The 23,641-nt window shown below is 47.4% G+C and overlaps 1 protein-coding gene and 1 non-coding gene across 7 annotated transcripts in view; both read right to left on the bottom strand.

Annotated features, from left to right (window-relative positions):
• The window catches only part of Gldn (gliomedin), a 43,095-nt gene extending 19,460 nt beyond the window's left edge, over positions 1-23,635 (bottom strand). For 2 of the 6 annotated variants that reach the window (XM_033765245.1, XM_010638791.2), the window contains exons 1-2: positions 23,579-23,635; positions 501-552 (exon numbers count right to left, since the gene is read on the bottom strand). In XM_033765245.1, coding sequence (XP_033621136.1) covers positions 501-552; positions 23,579-23,605 — 79 coding nt within the window. In that variant the 5' untranslated portion in view covers positions 23,606-23,635. Of the gene's footprint in view, positions 1-500; positions 553-1,010; positions 1,126-1,156; positions 1,730-1,957; positions 2,862-23,578 lie in introns of those variants that run through there. The other 4 variants (XM_033765246.1, XM_033765248.1, XM_033765244.1 and 1 more) reach the window with 3 other exon arrangements.
• LOC117286603 lies at positions 4,354-4,460 on the bottom strand. The gene has a single exon (XR_004517771.1). It is a non-coding gene; the product is annotated as a U6 spliceosomal RNA (small nuclear RNA).
• Positions 23,636-23,641: the final 6 nt, after the last annotated feature.

The following is a 23,641-nucleotide window of genomic DNA, read 5'->3' as shown; positions in this document are numbered from 1 at the left end:
AAAAAAAAAAAAAAAGAAAAAAAAAAAAAGAAAACACAAGAAAAGAAAAGAAAAGTCTCCAGTCTCTGTGAAAAGAATTTCTTGCTACTTAGCAGTTTCCTTCCAGAACTTCTTCTCCACGATATATACATGACCTAGGGCAACAGTTACATCTGATGACTACTTCTCAGGTCCAAGAACCTCACCACTTAGCAAGGTCTTCCCCCTCTAAAACTAGCAGGCATGAGGAAAGCATCTCTGGCCCTGGCTCACGGTGTCACCAGTTTCTAATTACCCAAGTCGTGGTAATTTTCCACGGCTCTATTTCTATGGCAATACCAGAAAATATTATTATTTTCATAATTATATTACAGTTGGTTCTTAGCCCATTAGAAACATCTGGTAGAAGTTAACCAACATGCACTTTTATGAGGCCAGTGTTCCCAGGTGCCGTCCTGCCCCGGCCTTGGTGGCACCAGTGCCGGCTGTGGGAGGGGCTCTGGGTGGGGTCCCCAGCGTACCTGTGAGGCAGATGCCCTTGGTGCTGTTGCACAGGTCCACCATCACGCGGATCTGTGGAGAGAGGGAGGTCAGCAGCTGCCCTACACTGCCCTGTTCAGACGGACAGGGAGGGACTGCAAAGACTTACAGAGAGCCTTCCAGAGAACGTGCAAAATCTGGAGGAGACAGAACTGAAAAGAACCCTTGCAACAGCTAAGGATGTGTGATAGAAGGACTCATCTATCACACTGTGAACAGAATCTCCTTGATTTCTGCCAACTGAAAGACGGAGGCTGGGCAGGGAATCATAGACTTGATGGCTGGGGCAGCGGGCGCAGTGTTGGGAGCAAGCACTCACTGGCCGGGGGTTTAACTGTCTGACATTCTGCTTTCCTCTTCTGAAAATGCAAACACGACAGCACCTCCCAGCAGGGCTGAGGTGGCACAGTCCCCGGCGTGCCGAAAGTGAGCCAACATGGCAGTGATTCTCCTGCCCCGGGGGCACTGCCTGCTCACCAGTGGGTACCCACCTGCCACGGAAATGGGGCTGAGGCCAGAGGGGAGCAGCGCAGCATCCTTTATTCGAAACTTCGAAATGTCCACTGATTATTCTGTACATGAAACTATTTTTTAGAAGAACACATTCTGAGGAGGGAAAAGTGATGCTGTGTTTTACCTCAGTGTATCCCATTAGCTCCACAGCCGGTTCCCATTCCCTGCACGGCTCTCCGGAGCCACGTTCGATCATGCTGATCTCTAAGATGTGAGGTGAAAGAGTGGTACTTAAGGTAAATGATAAAACCAAAGCACAGAGCAGCGTGTTTCCTTTCTGTAAAACAGTGGTGCACACACAAGTGTTTCTGTATGTTTTTCTCTTGCTGATTTCAAAGTGGTCTCTTTGTCTTGCCTCTCTGGAATACTTGTGGAGACAGAACCAAAAATCTTCAAGTGAGGGGGAACGGAGGACAAGGTTGGAAGGGAGCAGGACTAAGTGTGCTATGTCCTTCATTTTATTCAAAAAGTTCAGATTACTGTTTAAAAATGAAACTGTTTTTTAGAAGAACGTGTTCTGAGTTGAGGTGAAAAGCGATCTGTGTTTATCTAAATTGATTCTGTTGGCGAGGTGGCCAAGAGGCCTGGTGTTCTGTATTCCCTCTTCGTGAGATAGGCCAAAGTCCTGCCGACCGCTTTAGGGACCGACTGTGAACTCTACCCCAGGTGCTACACACATAGAAAGTGTGTGTGAACGACGGGTTTTTTTAGAAGAACGTGTTCTGAGTTGAGGTGAAAAGCGATCTGTGTTTATCTAAATTGATTCTATTGGCGAGGTGGCCAAGAGGCCTGGTGTTCTGTATTCCCTCTTCGTGAGATAGGCCAAAGTACTGCCGACTGCTTTAGGGACTGACTGAACTCTACCCCAGGTGCTACACACATAGAAAGTGTGTGTGAACGACGGATAACACAGGAAGCTCTGTACCTGGGGGTCTGCGGCCAGAAAAAAAGAGCATCTGTGTCCCACGTGCGTGCCGTCTTCTCGCCACCACCCTCTAAGCAGCGCAGCGCAAAGCGTGAGCACAGTGGTACGCAAACACGACACGCTTTCCTACAAGAGACCCGCACGTCTCAGATGCCGGTATCCGAGGTGGCCCGCAAGCAGCCCTCCCTGGGTACTGAGGACAGTGGCCCATGCTGGCTCAAGAGCTCGGATTCATCAGCGCCTGGGCCGCGTCCCGGTGCCCACCCCTCTCCCTCATCCAAGAAAGCCGAGGCGCCAGGGGCCCGGATTCCAGGCCCACTGTCCCCTGTTATGGCTCTGATGATTATCTTACTGTAGCCAGAAAGGAAAAAATCTAATTCATTGTTTTTAGTCATTTTCATAAAAGAGTGTAATCAGTGCAATATGGACAAAGTTTATTGTCTTAAAGACTGTCTGATTGCTCATTGAGAGGACTAGAAGAGATTTCACAATGCTTCATTTGTTGCCTAGGGGATTGCGGCGGGAGAGTTAACGTGCAGTAAGAGGCATCAATAGGGAAAATCAGCTTTCTGTTAGACGCTGTCACTGTCTGGGACAGGAACAGATAAAAACTATGAAGGGGATTTCATTTCCTAACCTTTGGGCTCCACTCACACACCATTGTTTTAGATATTTCAGTTATTTTAATCTTCATTTAGAAATAATTTTGAACCAACTTAGGCTCTACAAGAGTGCATCGAAGTGAAACATATGTTATGAAAACATGTGGCCATACAAAATCCAGAAATCCTTCTCCTGTTTGCGTGAAGCCCGGCATGAAGGCACGTGCCTATAACTGAAGCACTCAGGAGGCTGAGGCAGGAGGACTGTGACTAGGAGGCTACACAGCAAGACCTGGGCTACACAGCAAGACCATGTCTCAACAAAACAGAACAAAACACATTTAATTTGGACGAAGCTAAAAATATTCAAAATTGAAAGGCAGAAAATCTAGATCATCAAATTAAAGAGACACACTTGTATAGAGGGCTTCTTGACCTTCACTCAGGGTGTGAAGCCACTGTCCTGAGGGTGCGGGCAGACAAAGCCCTGTCGCTGCAGAGGGCCACTCCCACGGTTGGCTGCCACCAAGGGCCCTGCGGGGTCCCCATGCTTTCCCCGATGGCCACCCCAGGCTTCAAGTCAGGCTTTTCCTGCTCCCAGCTGTAGGAGTAGGTCGGCCCTCCTATCACTCCTGACTTTTTGCCCTAGTATCATGTACTTGTTGGCATCCAACCGCAGCATCTGTGGGGAGAACTGCCTTGGATGGTGACAGTGGCTCCTGACACAAGAATCGGGCAGTGCTGGCCAGAGCATGGGGCCCAGGGCAGTTGAGGGTCAAAGGCGGTGGTGGAAAGTCCCTCTCAACTCAACTGCTTCCACACGGAGGACATGTTTCGTGGGAGCTGTCTCCCTGACAGTAAAGGAGAGAATGCATCCAGAAAGCCCAGGCTTAGTGACTCCTGGCCATAGGGTCACTAGGATGTGGTCATCTCCCCAGAAAAACAGCGCCCCCCTAGCTGAGACCAGGGCAGCAGTGGTCAGTGACACATCACACCATGGGGGACTTGACAATACCCAAGAAGCCAGGTTTCCCTGAATCCCTTTAGGTCTCCCCTTTCTCCCTGAAACGAATGCCCCAGAAATTAGACTTCTCTGCTCTCAGACCGGTCATAGAACTCCTTTTCCTCAAAGCAGACTAGAAAGTCCAGAAATACTGCTCTAATGTTCCCTGTCTTTTTGCCTTGGAGTTGGCCCTACGTAAATTCTCTGACCTATCTTTTCTGAGAATGGATCATAAGATTCTCATTTCAGAAGGGCCCTTCCCTATTCCTAGCTACACAGAGAGGCCAAGAAGAGTGTGAGCGTCCGGGGCTTATGGGGTGCCCCTCAGTCTGGCTGCATTAGACTACCAGAGGTGGCTGTCATTCACACTACCTAGAGATGGGATGCAGTGGGCTGTGCCTATCAGCAAAACTGCACTATGAGGTAGGAATCTCCCTTATAGGAAGATATCTGGACAAGAAGGCATCACAACACCGCGGCGAAACAGGCAAAGGACCTCAGCATCTGTCCACAAGGGGCTTGTCAAGCAAGTTAAAAGAGATGAGGTAGGTGTACATGCACTGCATGGAAAGACAGCTTCACAGGGCTGTGAAGTGATAAAAGCATAATGCAGGTCAAGCCAGGTAACAAAATAGAACTTTCCGCTTGAAAATGAAAAACTAGAGATGTCTGAATTAGCACAGAGAAGAAGTGAGACAGTCAAAATCACTGACAGCCTGCTTTCTCCCCCCAGGACCAAGGCTGGTGCTTGGTTTTTGCCTTATTTTTCTTTTTTAAAGAGGAAAGGTAAAAACAATATGGAACGCTTCTGGAATCTGTGGGTCATCCTCGAGCAGGGGCCCTGCTAGTCTTCTCTGTGTCGTTCCAGTTTTAGCACATGTGCTGCCAAAGCAGGCACTGGCTTCTGTCTTAGAGTCACTTATTTATCCAATCTTGTCTTCTTCATGTGTATTTGTTCCTATGTGAAAAGAGATCTTTTCAATGCTTCATTTATACAGTACTAAAAGATACGCCGGAATCATGAGTGATTGGTTTTACTTTGCTGTGTTTTCAGGAAGGAGGAGGGAAAGGATGAGAGGGAGTGGACACCGGGAGTGTGAGGACGGGTTTAACAACCCAGCCTTCCTCGTGAGCCCACACAGGGCGCCCTTGCCATTGCCCCCAGGGCTTGGAATGATTTCGACCCGATCTCTACTGTTTCTACACAAATAAAGAGAAAAACCCAACAGTCCGACTAGTCCAGTGATTGTCAAGTTGCTCATAAGCCTCAGACTGTTCTTTTTCTCAAATAAATTGCCAAATCCCAAAGTATCAAGCAAACGAAAGTGGAGCCACCCTGGCGTGAGTTACTCATCTGAAAACCAGAGGGTTGGGCTGCACAGATTTTCTCTGTGGCGTGCACTTGAGGGCTGGGGGCGGAGAGCAGACGGAGGGCTGGCCAGAGTCACCCTGCTGCCTGGCAGAGCTACCTACTGAGCCTTCTCCTGCCACTTAGCCTAGCAACTGCAATGTGTGAATTTCACTGGAAATGCAGACTTTGCTTTAGCTTACTTTGCATGTGAGCAGAACGTTAGAGTCTTACAAATAAGGATGCAATTGAAAATGTGTCAATTCCTGTGCCAAACAGGGACGTTCAGTGGAATCGTCTGCCTCTTCAGAATGGACAGAGCTAAGTGTGGTGAGTGGCCTCGCCATGCGGCTGGTTGATGGCTGCCCTTCTGAACTCCCTTCCTGGCATCTCTTCCTCTCAGGATTAATCCAGGGAGAAGAAAGGAAGCAACCTGCCACCCTCACCAGAGGATCTGGCTGTATGTTGCTGAAAACACAGATCATCCCAAATCCCCAAGTGTGGCCTCCAGTGCCAACTGGAACCATGTGTGTAAATGCGAAGTCACCGTCCAGATCCGACCTGTTCTGTAACTTAAAGAGTACACTCAGGACGTGCCTTAATTATGTAAGTCGATGTTATGCCCAAGCAAATAATCCTGTCAGGCAAGCTTGGGGACCTGCTGACCGGGCACTGCCCCAGCTTGTTTACACTGTGGCCACAGGGCTATGTGGTAGCCCAGCTGTTTGTCCCTGGAGCGTTGGATCACAAATATTAGAGAAATCACTCCATGGAGTGTGAAGCTAAAGTCACCCACCTTGGATTCACTCCTGCAAAAAGCAGGAATTTGTATCACAGTCAAGACGTGAAGGCAGTCCACAAACCCTAAGGATAACGTGGAGTTAGTCTTTGTTTGAAAAAGGAAAGCAAGCGAGCCACAGTTTAGATGTCCAAGGCCACTCACTGGTAGCCTCCTCACGAAAACGTAAGTCTTTCTGCTTTCCTCTCCCTCAACGTCAGAATGAAACAAAAACAAAACACAGCACAAAGTAAGTTTTTTATCCTTATTACCAAGATTCAGTGAACTCAAGCCAGTCAACTTTACTAGTGTTTGCCTTAGAAAAGGATGTGACTGCCGGTAATGAACAAGGTCAAGATTATTCTTCCTGACGTTGTATAAACTATGGTGACGGCTGTAAAATTGAGACTTTATCCCATTTTTGGACTGAGGACCCTCAGTTCATGTGTGAACTGTTTTTTTGAGGAAAATGCACTGTTGAAGTTCCAGCTTGGTCTGCTTTGATCCCCAGCATCTTGTGCTGTGAGGCTCCACAGTGAAATTTGGGGTCTGACCTGCCAGGTCCCTGACACCGCTACTCTATGGGGAGAGGTCTGCTCACCCTGCTGGGTCCCCCTGGCTGCTCACACAGGTCCTGGCAGAGACCTGCCAGTCCATCCTGTCTGTCCCCTTCAATCATCTGCTGCCTTTCCCAGTGCTAGGCGTGGAGCATGTGCTAATAAACTCTGAAATCAGTAATTCTCCTCCCTGGCTGGGGACTGTTTCTCAGCCAGTAGTACTGTTTTTCTCTGATTGGCAGTAACACTGTTCACAGTGTTGGGGTCAGAAAACCACACCCCAAAATCTGGGGTGCTGTAGTATGCAGCATATTTCTGGATTAAAAGCATTGGGAAGATCTCAGACGCTGCCTCAGAAGCAGCTCTAGATAGCCTCTTGCATCCACTCTTGCCCCCAGGCGTGGGAGGGCCTTCTGTGGGGTTCACTTGTCTCTCTGAGGATGCTCCTTCCTAAAGAAGTGCAGCTATCTTAAACTCCCTCCTTAGGAACCTCATTAAAATCGCCTGGTAAGATTAACCACTAGGAAGAGTTCGAAATCACCAACTCAGAGATAGGCTTTTAAAAACTTCTTCTTGGCCCCTCAGAGGCATTATTTGCAACATAAGACAGGCTCTGTTTACTCCTGCAACCTGCTACAACCTCTCCTCCCCGGCTTTAAGACCTTAATTCTTTCCATAGCTCAAAACGTGTCAATTACTTAAGCTTCAACCATCTGGCCCTTTCTCTGGATTGCATTCATTTTGTATGATTCCTGCGCTTATGCACATAATAAAATTGTACATCGTTCTTCTCTTAATCTGTCTCTTGTCAACTTATTTCAACAGACTCAACTTGAAACTTCGGGGGGGATGTTTGAACTTCTCTAGGATAGAAACTGAAGATTCACTATGAAGCTACTGTTTCTCTTTCTGCTTGTTTGTCTAGGGTACTTTCATCTTGGCAGACACTCCCCACAGTCCCTAGAAAATAAAGTCTTGAAGATACTAGGGTCTACCATGTCATGTCCCTGAGACACGTAAAACCAGAAAACATGGATGAGCTCTGGCCCACAGAACAACACTCCGCAAACTTTTCACACTATCTTGAGCAAGAGCGTCTGCATGTTTGCAGCCAGGGCTGGTCAAGCTGGGTCAGCCAGGCAGATGGAAGCGCAAAGAAAGCTAACAATGCTATGGAAAGCACGGTACTCACCAGCACTTCCGGTTGCTAAATGGGTCAGAACAAGGCAGGAGGCAACATCCCAAGGGTCAGGACTTACTCCTGGGGACCTGCTTTGCTGACTAGGGTCTGGAGACTGCACTTAACCTCTGGGAGCCCTGCTCACTCTGCCTTAATCACTGCCTGGAGTTTTTAGTAAAATGTTGAACAAATGACTAACACGCATTAGACTGAAGGCCGGCCAGAAGCACTGGCCAACTCTCTTGCACAGAAGATGCCTGAGCTTGGATGAGAACTCTGCAACCACCTCAGCTGGAAGGCTGTTCCGGAGGGCATCGGCACGCCAATATCCCTGGAAAACCCTTCACACAAGATCAGGGCCTTTGGAAACACCCACAAACTTTAACAGCGCGGGTACACAGAAGGATGAGGCTGGAGTCTCTGGAGAGGCCTTTCCTCCACCAGCTACCTTCAAGACCTTCTTCAGGGTCTGACCTTGAGTCACCAGGAAGGCTGGGAAAGCTTAGCTGGTGCAACAGATGTTCTGGTGGTTTCTTCCTATTAATGGCATCAGGAGGCTGAGGCAGGAGGCGCACAAGATTGAGCCTAGCCTGGGCAACTTAGTGACACAGGGAGACTCTATCTCAAAATAAAAGGGCTGGGGATGTCGTCCAGTGCAGCGGGTCTGGGTTCAATCCCCAGTACCAAAAAGACAACAAAACTCTGCACCTTTGTCCAGGTGTTCTAAAAACATATTTGGTCATGAACTGCACCTAAGTCAGCTTATTCTGCTTTATGAAATATCATCTATTCATATTATTTCAACAGAGATATTTCATGAAAGCCTAATTACCAGTTCAGTTTATCAGTTGAACGCAAAATGTAACACAAAGGAGGATTTATAGACATCTCCAGGCACAAATCGGGAAGCACCACAACCCACCAAACGCAAGCCCTCAGTGGCGGCTGTAACCCCCTCCTAAATCTTCCCTTCTGCCCAAAGCCAGCAGTCCCAGTCTGAGTGCTTGGCCTTCAGGAACATCAAGTCTTTTTGTTTTTCCTGGTGCCTGGCTAGTTGGGAGTTGCTAGTGGCAAGGACTCCTGCTTGCACTCGTGATTCAGCCCCAAATGAAGGCCCTAAGAACCCTGGGCCATTCTCAAAGAGGCCGCTAGATAAACAGTAGGCGCTTCTGGCATGAGCAAGATCTGTAGTTTCTGGGATGGCTAGCTGTCTTTCCTCAGAATTAAAGGATGCTTCCCTGGGCTGCCAGCACCTGAGAAGGCAATTTCACAATGTCTGGAGTCCAGTAAGAAGATATCATGCCCCCAAAGAAGCAGAAAAGCACAACTAGTGATAGGGTGAGGTGGAGAGTCAGTCAACTGAAATCCACTCAGAAATTACATGTAAGAAAGGTGTTAGTAGAGAAAGACAATGAAATAGTTGTTTAACTGTATTCCACATGTTCAAAAAGCCAGAAGGAAGGTTGAACCTGTTAGGAATGAAAAGTGTAAGAAACACTGAACTCCTACTTTTTAGGAATGAAAACTACAATGTCTGAGATGAAAAACACACTGTACACAGGACACACTAGTCATGACAGAGGCAAACTCGTGAACTTCAGGATACAGCAACAGGAATTACCCATAGTGAAACTCACGGGAAAGACTTTGTAAATGAGCAGGGCCTGGTGGTAACACTTACCCAGCAGGCATCAGGCCCTGGGTTCAATTCCCAGCACCGCAAAAACAAATGAACAAACAAGCAAACAAATGAACAAAAACAGAGCATCACTGAGCTGTGGACAATTTTAAAGAACCAGTGTGTGTGTAGAGTCCTGGGATGGCAAGGAGAGCATAAAATATACTTGCAGTAATAATAGCAGAGAAAATTTCCAAAATTTAGTGGAAATCCACAGTCTAATATGCTGAACATGCCCCAAATATAGGATACTAAAGGAAAACAACACCAAGGTGTATCAAAATAAAATCACTTAGAACCTGTGATAAAGAGAATATCTAAAAGGTAGCAGAGGAGAAATGACACACTTCATGAAAGACTAAGGAAAACATCAGAAACAATGCAAGAAAGAAACAGATGGAAAAAACATTTTATTTTTATTTCTTCAGTGTCCAGGGCACTCATGTCTGTCAGACAAGTACTCTACCACTGAGCTACACCCTAAGCCTAGAAAAACACTATCAATTTAGAGTTCAAAATTCAAAATAATTTCCAAAAAGGAAGACAAAGAAGTTCTTCAGAGAGAAGAGTACAATGTAAGTCAGAAACTCGTATCTCCACAAGAAAAAGCAATAAAGGAGGAGACAATGAAGATAGAAACTTTTATTTTTCTGAAAAAGAAAAAGACAAAATAAAGACTCGGGATGTTTCTGCACCTGTGTGCGCCATCCGACGCTAACCTACACACCTGCTGGTCAGGGGCAGCCACTCACAGCCCTCACGCCCATCCCCTCCAAAGCAGCCTCCTCCTTGAAGCCTCTTCTGGTTGCCCTCAGCCTTACGCAGACGGCTCTTGGGGTCCTATGATCCACTGCTCCACCTCTCGTGTGTGGGATCTCTCCCCACCCCAGAAGCCCATCAGTGCCTTGAGCACCACTTTCTTGCCCTTTATCACCCAGAGTGTGCCCCCCACTGCCTGTGGCAGGCACTGGGCATGCGTTATTTTGGCAAATTTTAATTGATTTCTAGAAGCGTTTTTTCAAAATATGTTTTTGGCTCACTTAGAAGTACCTGTTTATTAATCAGCACTTTTATAAGTCAGGCCCTATGCTTTTTGCAGTCAGACAACAATCTCTGGGCGCAATGGGCCCACAATATAATTAGCTGATTTAATTCGGTAATTTATAAAGGAGCTTTTTTCCATTTTTCAAGCAGTCTAGATTAAATAAGGAGTAGATGGGCTCTTGACTGACGCTCCCTGTAATGTCACGCCCAGCTCCTCCACTATTTCCCGAGTGCGTCCCCTGGAACCCCTGGGCCCTGACACTCTCGCTTGGAGACCGGGTGGAGATCCCAGTGCAAACGGTTTCTAAAGCTGAACTCCCGATCTCCGCCTGAAGCTGTGCCGCCTCAGTCAGCGACGGTTCTCACTGCCCAGGCAGCACACAGGGTCGCCAGCTCCTCCGCACGCTCACATTTAGGCCGTCTGAGTGTCATCCGCTCAAGCCTCGGGCCTCCAGGGCCCTCCCAGCTCCGGTCACCCATGGGGCTGAGCCAGCGTCCCCTCTGCCCTGAACCGCTGCAGTCACTGTCTACGTGGCTTTTCCACGCCCACCCTCCACCTGCCGCACAGTCTGCTCTTGCCGCAGAGGAGGCACAGTGACTGTCGCTTTTGTCCCAGAGACTCCCTACAAAAGCCGGTGTCCTCACATGGCAGCCTACAAGGCCCTGGTGCGTGAGGGGGTCTCCTGGTACCGCCTCCTCTCAATCATCCATTCGCTCCTCTCCAGCCTTGCTCTCCTGCGTCAGTCAGGGCCTTTGCACTAGCTGTTCCGGTGCTCTGCCGGGCCCTTCTTGCAGCATCAGTGTGACTCCTGCTACCTCTTAAAAGCCTTTGAGCAAATGCAGCCTTCTCCACGAGGCCTTCCCCGGCTGTACTACTTAGAATGTCGTCTCCCTGTCTCCCCTCCCTAACCCTCACCACTCTTTATCTTTCACCACAGTGCTTATCACCTTCTTGTATTACAGATGATCTACTTAGTCGCTCTGTTTTTGTCTGCCCCTCCCCTTGCTGCAGAACACCAGCTCCAGGACCAGAGAGATTTTGTGTTTCATCTGTACAGTGTCTTGTGCACCTGCAATAGTGTCTGGGACACAACAGCTCAGCGATGCACAGTGACAAAGGAATGAATCTGAGACAGGTGGAGCAGGTGTCTAGGTCAGGCTTTCCAGTGCCTCGCATCACCTCCTGATTGGTGGGTAGCATGGATTCCTCAGAAGAGATTTTGAAAATGCTCCAGGTCCCACCTCCAAAACTCTTCACAGGCCAAGAAAACAGACTCAGGAACTGGCAGACACCTGGGTGCTATTTGTACTTGTTGAGTTTCGGATCAGTTAGGAAAGGGGTAGTCGCCTTCCCTAGAAGCACAGTGAAGAACCTTGAGGGGTATTCAAAGAGATAAGGGGACGAATGGGGGAATTAGAGACCAAAATACACACAAAGTTCTAGGTGGACGATAGAAACAAGTACGTGCAGGGGCAGGCGCAGCAGGGAGGGCTGTGGGCTGAGAGTCGCTCGCGTCCCCGTGCCGGGAATGGAGCTCCTGCCAGCCACTGAGAACTGTTTTGTGCTCATGCTGTCCCCATCAACAAGCATCTTCAGGTAACTCCTGATTCCTAGCTAAGCATTCTTATCCCCAAACTGTAGTTACGCACCTTGACTGATATGGAGAATGGACAAAGAAGTAAAGCCCTCTCCCCAAGCTCTGCCCTGTGGCAGTCCTTCTATACAGCAAAACCACCATGAAGCTGTTTTATCACTGCAGCTCCTCTCCCTCGGCACTGGAACACCTTCAAGTAGCTACTCCAGAAGACCCCTGGATGAGGTCCTCAGGGTCAGAGATGGTCACCACAGACAAAACAACTGCTGATGCTACCAGGCCAGGACCCTGGCTGGGTGGCCCCGCTACAGATTTGGTCAACACGCACGACATAATAATAGAAACAGTTGCAAATTATTTGTGTGTGTTTGTGTGTTTTATTTAATGTTACTTATTTATTTATTTTTTAGCATCAGGGATTGAACAATGGCCCTTGCGCTTGCCAGGCAGGAGTGGTGACATTGAGCTAAATCTCCAGCCCTGTATTTTTTTGAGACAGGGTCTTGCTATGTGCCTCAGCCTAGCTTTGAATTCATGGTGATCTTCCCGCCTCAGCCTCCCAAAGGCAGGCATTACTGGTGTGCGTCACCACACCCAGCCATACCCAGTACCCTTGCAGATTATACTTGGTATAATAAAACTCTCTAAATCCAATACCCCTCAAAATTATTTTTTCCCTTTTTGGTCAAATAACCACCAAAACAACTACCTGTAAAATAACATCTGTGCACGTGTGTTGCTCCAATCACTGGAGATTTCAAACTTTAGAGTCATCCTAGACTCTGCCCGTTCTCTGGTTAGTTCTGATTCTATGTCCAAATTCCTTTTAATTACAAAGCTTCCCGATTCTCTGAAGCATGGAAAATAAGTATTTGAGAAATGTTAACCACGCGAGAACATGCTGAGTTCTGGGCACCTGCCACTCGCCTACCCAGGTGACCTAACCGGAGCCCCGCGGGCCGAGAGAGCTGGTGCGGGCGGGTGAGCAGCGAGCGCTCTTTACTGTGACTGAGGTCGGATGGTTGACACCTCTTACCGAGGATTTGCGCAGCCCTCTCCGGGAAGACGGGGCTCTCTGGGGAAGTGAGACGCGTTCCTGTCCCTACACGCTCTCTCGTCTGCTTTTCTCGCCTTTGCTCTCTTTGCACGATCAGTCCCTGCACACTCAGCCCGCGTGTTTCCTCATCTCTGCGCACAATTCCTTCCGCACTCGGTATTTCTGGGAATCAGCCCTTCTTCTCCATTCCCAAGGCTGCCAGCTTTGCTGGACATGAATCATTTCTTGACTGGATTAATGTAACTACGTCTTGGCTTTCCATTTGTGTTTAACTTTTATTGGTACAGGCTTGTGACACATAGTGATGACATTCAGCCTGGGCTTTCGATCGTCTTACAGCCCCTTCCCCTCCTCCCCCAGGACCCCTTCCCACCTCCACAGAGGCTACTTTCCTGCCTTTTAACGTGGCTCTTTTATTTTGCTCTTTATTTATATTTTGGTCTCTCATATGACAGAAACCACGTGATATTCAGCCTTCTGGGGCTGATTTATTCACTCGGAATCACGGTCTAAAGATTCACCCATTTTCCTACAGATGACTCAGACCTATCCTTCTTTATGGCCGAGTAGTGCTCCATTGTTTTCCGTGTCCATCCATCTGCTGATGGACATCTGGCCACTTCTGTGACTTGTCTGGTGCGTCGTGCTGCGTACCCCTGGGTGTGCATAATCCCTGTAGTCTACTGACCAGCTCCTTCAGAAAGAGGCCTCGGAGAGGTTTAGCGGAGTTTTCTGAACTGCTTTTAGCTTTCTCCTTTCCCCTATCCGTTCCTCATTCCAGTCTTTGCAGACACCAGACTGTCCTCCTGTTCAGTCACTGTCTCTACGGCTCCCCTTGGTCGAGGGTCTGTAGTGTCCCCAGCTGCTTCCGGATCCTTCTCAGCTCCGTCCCTCTCTCCCCGCCCAACTGTCAACCAGAAGACCCCGCCGGGGCCTCCTGCCCTGCCTCACTGGCACCATCTCCCTTCCTGCCCCTGGCTCTCACTCCACACGGGAGATGCGCCCTGCCTGCCCAGGCTCACTGCCGCCTGCTCGGTTCAGTCCCACACCGCTTCAGTGCGGCTGCCGCCCGCTCTTCTTGGTGGCCTCCGTGCTCATCGCACTGCAGATTATTTTCCCCCAAAGAATTTAGCTCATGTTCTCCAAGACTCAAAACAATGCCTGTGGGGAAGGAGGCGTGTTCTGCCCTTGCCACCAGTGCAGGGATCGAATTGAGGGCCTATGTCCCAGCCTTCCAGCCTTCCTTTGTTTTGTTTTTTTTTCAGCCTTTCTTTTCTTCCTTTCAGTCTTTCGCTACCTCTTTCGTTCTTTCCTTCTTTTCCCTCCCTTCCTTTCCTGATGCTGGGGATCAAAGCGAAGACCTCAGTCATGCTAAGCATGTGCTGTGCCACTGAGCCAAATCCCAGCCCTGTATTCTGCTTCCTGATGAAGAAAATCCTGACTCCAAAGCTCACCTGCCGAAATCCTGAAAACGGGATTATTTTGCAGTTACCAGCTCAACACTTGGCTTGTGGGTACTGTTACGCACAACTCTTTCCGTGTGTGTGTGTGTGTGTGTGTGTGTGTGTGTGTGTGTGTATTTTTTCCCAGGCAAGGCCCCAGTGTTCTTAGCACTCTGATGAGTGCAAGAAACTTTTTCTGAGTGGCAGGTGAAGGGGTTACTTTGTCACCTTCAGAACAAACACCACAAATTGCTATTTGAATGATCCTTAGTTGGCCATCTGGTTCTAATGCTGCCTTTCAGCAAAGAAAATTGTATCCTGAACTTTAAACTACAACCAAATTATGTGTATTTAAATCACAGTGCTGTTAAATCTCAAAGATTTCCATAAAAGCAACTGATGGGCTGAAAAATGCTCCTTTTGTAGCTGAATCACAACCAAAACCCTTCAGCTCATTTTATACATGACCTTTAGTCTGTACATAAAATGCATGTAAATTAAGCTTGAATGTCAACTACATTTGGCCAAGGATTTCTGTTTTGGATGGTGGTTGTGGGGAGTTTGAGAAATATAGAAAGAAATATGTCTTTAAATTACCTCAGTATTTTTAAAAAAATCAAACAGAGCGTTGTTCTGATAGCTCCCAGGAAGGTAGCTGTCCCAGAGCACAGGAGACCCCCAAAAGTAAACGGTTCTCCTTTCTTAGGACTTGTTTCTTCCCTGTACTCCACTCACAAGTTCTCAAGGCTGTGCATGAAAGTGAGCATTTTCTCAGGGATGCTACCAACATTAATCCACAAAGGTAACTTCAGCTGAGGCGGCCAGGAAGGGGGAAGGTAACTTCCGGGCGGGGGAGTCAGTCACCCTTCGTCAGCATCAGTGGTGTTTGGAGCCATGGAGGGCCCCCAATCCTGCACCCCTGAAGAGGCCCTCTATGCTATCAAGGGTAATTCTGTTTTGCTGTCAAAACAGTGACTCAGCCTGGTCTGATCCCAACCTGATTCCAAGAGGCCACGTATTATCCCAAAGCAGCACCTAAGGGCAGAGACGGACAGACAGCTAGTGCCACGAGGGACCAGGAAACAATAAATGGAGCGGACGCTGATGCCATGAGGCAAGGAGGGTGGATGGTGAAGCAGCGACTGCCACCTTTGGTGCTTTTTGTCCCCTCAGGCTAGTGCTGGGGCCTCAGCGCTGTGTGCCAGTGCTGAGGCAGGGCTGTGGACACCGCGGCACTCAGACCCTGAAGGGGAAGCCTTCTTACTAAAGAAACACGAGGCCCCTGAGACAGCCTCTGCTCCCTCCACCACCGGACGGCTCCATCTGTGAACCAAACGTGGCCCTCACCAGCTGCTGAGGCTTCTGACCTCAGGCTAAGTCGCCAGAACTGTAGGAAACAAGTCCTGTGGTTTATAAGCTCCCAGCCTATGGGAAGGAAGCCCATGGGTGTTTTGGCAGCCTCGATGGGCTTTGATAGTGATTAATCTTCATAACAGCAATGAGGAACATTTATGAGGACCAGGAACCATACTGTCCCCACGTTACCTTTAAACCTCCTAATGCCACTGTGAAGCAGGCATTGTCATTTCAGTCTCACCGATGAGGAAACTGAGGCTTGGAGAAGGTAAAACACTTGCCCACAATTACCAGTGACCCAGCCGTGGGCCAGGACGTGAAGCTACTGACTTCCTGGTGCTCAGTGCTGTGGAGAAGGAGACGGACGCTGGAGGGGCCCTCGCGTGAACCAGGGACCCACATCCCCCGAGCCCGGGGCAAGCACGTGGGCGAGGCTCAGTGTGGCCCGCAGCAGACACGTCCCCAGTAGGGGCACCGGAGGACGGCAGCGGTGTGGAACTCACCCCACAGGGCCTTCCATCCTAGAACCTGTCAGGCCACGATCTTGGGTGCACTACTGCCGCATAATGGGCGGCCGACAGGGTTCTGCAATGTACCGCATAGAGGTGCACCTTCCACGGGACCGTGTGGCTTTGAGTCCCAAGACAAAATCCATTTCATCCTTGGCACAGGAGCAGAGACAGAGGAGGAGAGGAGAACAGACAGTTCAGCGGCTCCAAAGGCAATGTACCTCTTGGGCCACAGGGCCTGGCCCGCCACTCTTGCTGCTCCCCTCTCTGGCTTGGGAGATTGAACACTCGGGGCTTTGTGATGGCACAGGGACTGCTGTGGCTTTTGGCTGCCAACACAACCAACTGCCTGCTCTCAGGAGTCCAGTGCCTGCTCACTGTTTCCTCCATAGCCTCAGGGAACTCTGACAGTGTCTGGCAGAGACAGGAAATGTCCACTGATGGTAGAGTTGATTTTTAAAATCAGAAAAAAAATAAAAACAAAAACAAAACAAACCCCAAATCAAACCAAGTGTGAAAAACCACTTCTACCTCAACCAATAATAACAACTGTAACAGTGACACAGTACTACTGACTTTCGGAGCTGGACTGGTAAATAACAGGGTTGTGGTCAAGCAAAATAAAGCCAGTTTTGTTCAAAGCACTCATGTTTCTGAGATGAGACTGCTACAAACTCATGACTGAATGTCCTGACATGGCCTCTAACAATGTGAATGTTGTTTCGCCTACACAGTATCAGCTAGTTTAAAGAAAAAAACTGACTTTAGAGAAAAATCAAATATCAGGCATGCCAGGCTCTGGTTCTCGGCCCCAAATATCAATGGTTTGAGCGGGCCCCTGAGGTTCTCCCGCTGGAAACTGAGCCTTCCAATGCTTCTGTCACCGGTCCCCATGAGAGTATCTGAAGGTGGTCTCTGGGAGGTCATCACAGGTGAGCCCCAAGGATGAGGTCCCTGTGATACCACTCGGGGCTTTTTAAGGAGAGGAAGAGCGGGCTGAGCCAATCAGCTTGCTCTGTTCTGACCTGCAACGCCTTGAGTCATGTGATGCAGGAAGAAGGCCCTCATCTGAGGCTCGGCACCGTGCTTTTGGACCTCCCAGCCACCAAATAAACTCCTATGCCTTACAAATTACTGGGTATCAGGTATTTTATTGCAGCAACAGAAAATGGACTAAGACCGAACCTCAGCTTGGCACATTCCTGTCTTGCTCAGTGTGGCTGCCATGCAACCTGGGGCTTATGGATTTTCTCCTCACGTTAAGCAAAGAGAACAAAGGAAAAAAACAGTACAAAAGCTACACAATGAAAGGCCTAGTTTCATATTCCATAAGGAAGCACTTTTGTTGTTTTTTTTCACTTATTTTCCCCTTCTTGCTTACACAAGGTAATATAATACATGTATTTTTCTGCTTTGCTTTCTTCCTGTGGAATATATTCTGGGGATTATTCCCAGCAGGAATGGATAATTTCCTCATTCCTGATTTACAGCTGCTTAGCTGTATGTGCATAGCTCAACTTATTTAACTAGTCCCGGATTAGTGGACAAGGTCACTTATAGCCCTTTGTTTTCCAGAATATTCTGCATGGATGACTATGGACGTGCTGTTCTTAGGTAGTAAAATCTGTTGTGCACATAATTCTCCTTGGTGAGAATGCTGGGTTACTGGGTAAATGAATTTGTTACTTTTCCTAGGTTTTACCAAATTGCTCTCCACATGGGTTATACCAGTCTGTAGTCCAAACAGCAATGTGCAAGAGCAAGTCTATTTCCCTTCAGCCTTCTCAGTAGAGCATGTTGTCAAACTTATGTAATTTTGTCTTTGTTACAGGTGAAGATATTATTTCAGGATAGTTGAAGTTTGCACTTTAAATTTAAGAGATCTTTTTCCATGTGCTTAACACAATTTCCATTGTCTTTTTTTCCCCTGAGAAACATATAGTCAATTTTCTTTTTGGATTCTTATTTTTGTTGCTGATTTTCCTATTAAATCTCTTATTTTTGCCGGGGTGGTGGCACATGCCTATAATCTCAGCATAGAGGCAGGATGACTGAGAGTTCAAGGCCAGCCTGGACCCTACAGGGAGACTCTATCTCAAACAACAATGACAAAAGTCCTTGCTTTTATCCTCATCAGTAGTGCTATACATTTTAGAAAGATTATATCTCTATTATAAGTGCTGCAAATACTTTTTTCCCAGGTTGTTATCTTCTATCTTTATGATGTTTTTGTTGTTGTTTGCAATGTTAAAGTTCTGTTGTGGTTTCGTGGGCTTCAAAAATTTAGTTGAATTTATTTACTTATTATTTGCTTCTGGCTTTTGAGTTGTAGTTTGAAAGAAAGGCCTTTGCAATTCTTTCTCTGTGTGTGTTTGTGTGTGCGTGCATGTGTGTATTTTATGGCTTGTGTCTATATGTCCCCTCAAAGCTTCATGCAATCATAGGTGGGCTTTTCAGAAGTGGCTAGATCTGGGGTGTGTGACACTGAGATTAAGGATTTGTGGTACTGAACTAGTCCACTACTCCTGTGGATTAGTCCACTATGGTTTATCATAGTTCTGGGTGTGGATAAAGTGCAGGCCCACCTTGGGTGTGGGCGGCACCACCCCAAATGATTATAGCTTGGGTGGGATAAATGGGAAAGGGAGGCTTGTTGCTGCTGTCTCCCGCCTGCCATGCTACGATCTGTTTCTCCTCTGCCTGGCCTGTCTACGATACCACCCTGCCTTGGAGCCCACTGACTATGGATAGAAACCTCTAAAAACTGTGAGCTAAAATAAACCTTTCTGCCTTTAACCTTGGGTGTCAGATATTTTGTCTCAGCAATGAATACAGTAACTAAGACAGATTTATTAATATTAATATATATATCTTTTTCTTCTTTTTCCCAGAACTGATCATTGAATCCAGGCTCTTGCACATGCTTAGGAAATGCTCTACCACTGAGCTACATCCCTAGCCCAGGTCTTTGCAGTTCTAAGATTTAAAATGAACTTATTCACATCTTCTTTTAGTAATTTTAGTTTCATTTATAAAACATATATGTCTGATTCATTTAGAACTTGTTAACCTACACATTGTACAAATACAACTATGTGTTTCTGAACGTCTTCCTATAAGCTCGCTGTTCTCAATATCATCTATTAAATTCATCCCTTCATTCTTTGCCATTGATGTGAGGTGCTATTTTTGTCATGCGCTAAGTTGATATGCATGTTTGAAACCAGTGATGGGCTCTGTTCTGTCCCATTGGTCTGTCTGCTTCCCACACTGGTTTAATTTCTCAGGTTTTGATTATATTTTCATATCCAATAGCACCAGTCCTTCCTATTGTTTCTTTTCTCCCGCTCTGGACATTTCCTTGCCAAGCCTGCATGGCAACTTCATTTTTCCTTGTGAAGTTTAGAATCAGTTTGTCCAGCTCCAGAAACAAGCAAACAATCTGTTAGCATTTTTATGTTGAGGTAGCTTTCGACTGATAAACTAATTTAAGGATAATTAATTTAATATTGCTCAAAAATATTTATTGAATTTATTGGTCTAAATCCTTTGTGATCTTCAGCAATGGTCCCTAGCCCATACTTAACACCAAAGATAAAGATATAGACACACGTAAGCTCTGTACACCTTTTCTTCTATTGTATCTTTTATCTGATTGTTGTTTGGATATGAGAAGTCTCCTGGTTTCTTTGTGATACTTTTACATCTCATTTCTCAAGGAATTTCATTTTTATTTGTAGTGAGTCACTGCCAAGTTCTCTGGCTTTTTTCTGGCACATAAACATATGATCTCAATATAGCCAGACTTTCACCTCCCACCGTTTTCAGAGCAGTTTCTCTTGTCATATTGCTCTGGCTAACCCTTCTAGGACAGTATGAGATACTAAGGTGCCAGTGGGTATCCTGTCTTATTATTACTAGGGTCACCTCTAGGATCTCTCTGTACAAGTGGAAAGCTGCTTTTAGGTATAAGAGATTTGAACTGCATTTTATTACATTAAGGACTAACTCCTTGATTTCTACTATATTATGTATTAAGAAAATCAAGCATAAGTATTAAATTTTGTCAAATGCCCTTTCAGTGAGACAATCATTAAATCATATTTACCTTCCTTAAATATGTAATTTGGATTTGCAATTGTACTTTAAAATAGTAAGACTTACTGACTGTCTTATTACAGCATTCTGAACAATGTCCTGAGTCTAGAAGACATTTAGCTCTCCCAAAGACAACAATCACTGAATGTACGTCCCCAGTCTTAGTGCCTTCTATCTTCACAATGTGTATTCATCAGCTTTCCTGCTGCCAGGACAAATTACCCATCTTAAAGGAGGAGAGGTTTGTCTGGCTCACAGTTTCAGAGGTTTCAGTCCAGCGTCAGCGGCTCCAAGACAGAAACATCACGACGAAGGGCTTGGTGGGACTGAGCTGCCTAGTTCGCGGCGGCTGGGAAGCAGAGCAGGGGAGAAGCGCTGGAGAGCGAGGGCAATACAGATTTGGACCCCAAGCTCACGCTCCACCCAGACACACCCAGGAGTGTGCTGTATCGATACCCTGGGCTGCCCCTAAGCCAACCAGGTTGGCACTGAAAACGTTCACACATTTGTTTAATTCAATTTTGATGAAACTCTAGATGCTCTAGATTTCCGGCAAGAAAAGATAGGATGATAAAGCTACCAGAGTAGCAGAAAAGGTGAAATATGAAGGGTGTGTGTGTGAAGAGAAGCAAGCTTGCTATGAAGGGAAGCAAGAAGAGCACAAGGGGTCAAGAGAAAGAGGCTCGGCAGAGGCAGCACATCCTGCAGGAGTTGGAGGCAGATGGCTCAGTTCTCTGTTCTCCACCACTCACAAGGTCCTGTTCCCATTTCCAGCCTGGCCCAATGTTTCCCAAGCGCTACCCACTGCTCCTCTTAATAAGCTTCTTGCAAAGTACTCCCTTGCTTTTAAAATATTTAATAAACCTGGCTGCATCAAATTAACTGTACTTAAGTAATAATTAACGATCCTGCCTTTTAAACAAACTCATTTACAGCTGCCAACTAGCTTCTGGTCAGGATGTGCTAATCAGAATTACCCTGCTGAGTGAAGTACTTTCAGCCAAGCCCAGAAACGTGAAGTGTCAGTTAGCCCCAGGAGGCACTTCTTGCATAAACAAACCATTCTGGAAGGCTTTTTGAAAGGCTGATATTAGTCTGCCTTAAGCTTATTTCTTTGTTCCTAGATTTCTAAGGACATGAGACCTCAGAAGCAGCCCTCAGATGGATCTCACTCATTGGAGATCTGGTGCTGCAGAGAAGGCCAGGGACGGTGCAGATTCAGCTGTTAGTTGTGTGCATGCTATCCGATGATATATTCTTTCAGATCTTTCTCTTAAGAAGTTCCTAGTCAAGGCACCCAGCGATTTTTAAAAAATTGTTTCCTCACGTGAATAATTCCCGTGCTGAGAAAAGCAGACAGTAAAGATGAGAAAATGTGTAAAGACTAAGCGAGAACATCGCTAGGGTAAAGAGACCCAGCTAAAGTCAAGTCACGGCAAGCTCCTGCCTGTTGGTGAGTGTATGCCACTCTCCAGAGCTATTCATTCAGGATCTCTGGGGTGCACCTCAGGCATCAGTACATTTTCCAGCCCCGCCCCCGCCACGATTCCAAGGTGCACCAGTGCACTAGAGCCTTCCTGTGGCCTATGGTGAGAGCTGGTTAGCACTGCAGGCTCTTAACACTTCTGAATCGGATCCACATTTGAGAAAGGCCCCCAGGATGTCTGTGTACAGAGCAGTTACAGCTGCAGTGTTACCATGTGCTGTCCATGTGCCCTGCACAAGACTCCCGACGGGAGGCGGGGGAATAAGGGGGTCAAGTGATTCCCCAAGAAAGCAGATCTGAGGGTGGGTCGCTGGAATCTGCATTCTAAGGAGCTTCCAGAGGATTCCTAAGCCCACTGCCTGAGAACTTCTCCCAAAAGGAAAGTCAGCAGTATGACTGCTGCTTCCTCCTGCCCTTGTGGCAACTTCCTGGGTGACTCCAAGAGGGCAAAACACACACAGAGGTGCCTTCACCCTCTGTGATCACCGCAAGTGCCTCCCAGCCCGAATCTAGCCAGGGTCTGCTCTCTGAACCTGTAGCAGAGCTGGTGGCACTGGCGCTAGGTACCTAGAAGTAAATCTAGTTTCAGAGAGACAGAAATAGGTCCCTACATTCTCTTATGTTAGTGACTGTTAGTTTGTAATTTGGGTACAAAGGTCAAGAGAGAGGAAGGAGAGACTCCCCCTAAGGGCTTTTCTTAATTTTACAAAATTCCTTTTGTATGTGTGCGATGCTAGAGGCGGAACCCAGGGCCTTTTGCATGCTTGACAAGCACTCTACCACTGAGCTACACCTCCAGCTCTTATTTTGTTTCAAGAGTCTTGCTAAGATGCTCAAGCTGATCTCAAATTTATGATCCTCCTGCCTCAGCCTCCCCACTAGCTGGAACTATCAGCATGAGCCTCTGCGCCAGGGTATAGTGGTCTTTTTAAAAATTTTTTTTAAATTTTTGCTTAGGCTCAGATTTTCAAATGATAATATGAGTGAAAAAAATGAAGCTAGGAATGGGAAACTTGATCCTTCTCAAGAGATGCATTTCAAGTGCGCAGTACTCGCTTGTAGTTTTAAACTTATGCTCATGTAAGATATTTAAAAGCTTCTATGATAATAAAAGGCAGTAAGCAGGTTTCACTTCAGATACCTAGGATTCCGAAGTATGGCTCATTCCACCTAAGGTGACAACTAAAATCTTTCTAATCATAAAGTAAAACAGACCACAGTGATTCCTACGGGTAATGGGATGGAAAGGGGAGCTACGACGTGATTTAAATCGTCTAGTTTTTAAAGAATTACTGAGTTAAAATCAGCAAAAGCAAAGAAATTTTAAAAAGATTTAGGTAATTTGTTTTAAAGACTTCCCCTAGACTTTTAAAGTGTAGGGAGTGTGTGCGTGTGTGCGCGTGTGTGCGCGTGCGTGCGGTGGGACCTCTTGGGAATCTGAAAGCAAAGCACCCTCTTCCCCAGGTGCGCGTACACCTGGGCTTTCCCACTGCAGGGCCCTTTCGGAACCCAGCGCCAACCCTTATTTTAAGGAAATTGCCTGGCATTGACTTCACCCTTTCGGAACCTTCCGGCACAGGAGAGACGTTCTCAGCGTCTGGGCGGCAGATGGGCGGGAAGGTCAGGCCGGCTTTTACTTCCGTGGGCCGCCTCGCGTGGAAGCCTGACCACCCGAGCGGGCCAGGGAAGGCCCGGTACTGAAGAAACCTGTGCCTCTTCAGAAGCACCCGCTCCGTCTGTTGGAGGCTAGGGGCACAGGCTGAGCGAAAACCCTGGCCCAGAGCTGGGAAGGAAGGTGGGCTCTAGAAGCACTGCCAGGTCCCCGTCCTCCTGCAGACCCCGGCTCCGGGGCAGTGGGACCCTCCCGCCCTCGCGGCCGGGCGCCTACCGGCACCATGGAGTAGGTCATCAGCATCAGCGTGTCCTCGCTCTGGGCGCGCAGGGCCGGCGC

The sequence above is a fragment of the Fukomys damarensis genome, unplaced genomic scaffold (assembly GCF_012274545.1).
Source record: "Fukomys damarensis isolate Sample0158 unplaced genomic scaffold, DMR_v1.0_HiC HiC_scaffold_17, whole genome shotgun sequence".
NCBI lineage: Eukaryota > Metazoa > Chordata > Mammalia > Rodentia > Bathyergidae > Fukomys > Fukomys damarensis.
This window is presented reverse-complemented; position numbering and strand designations above follow the sequence as displayed.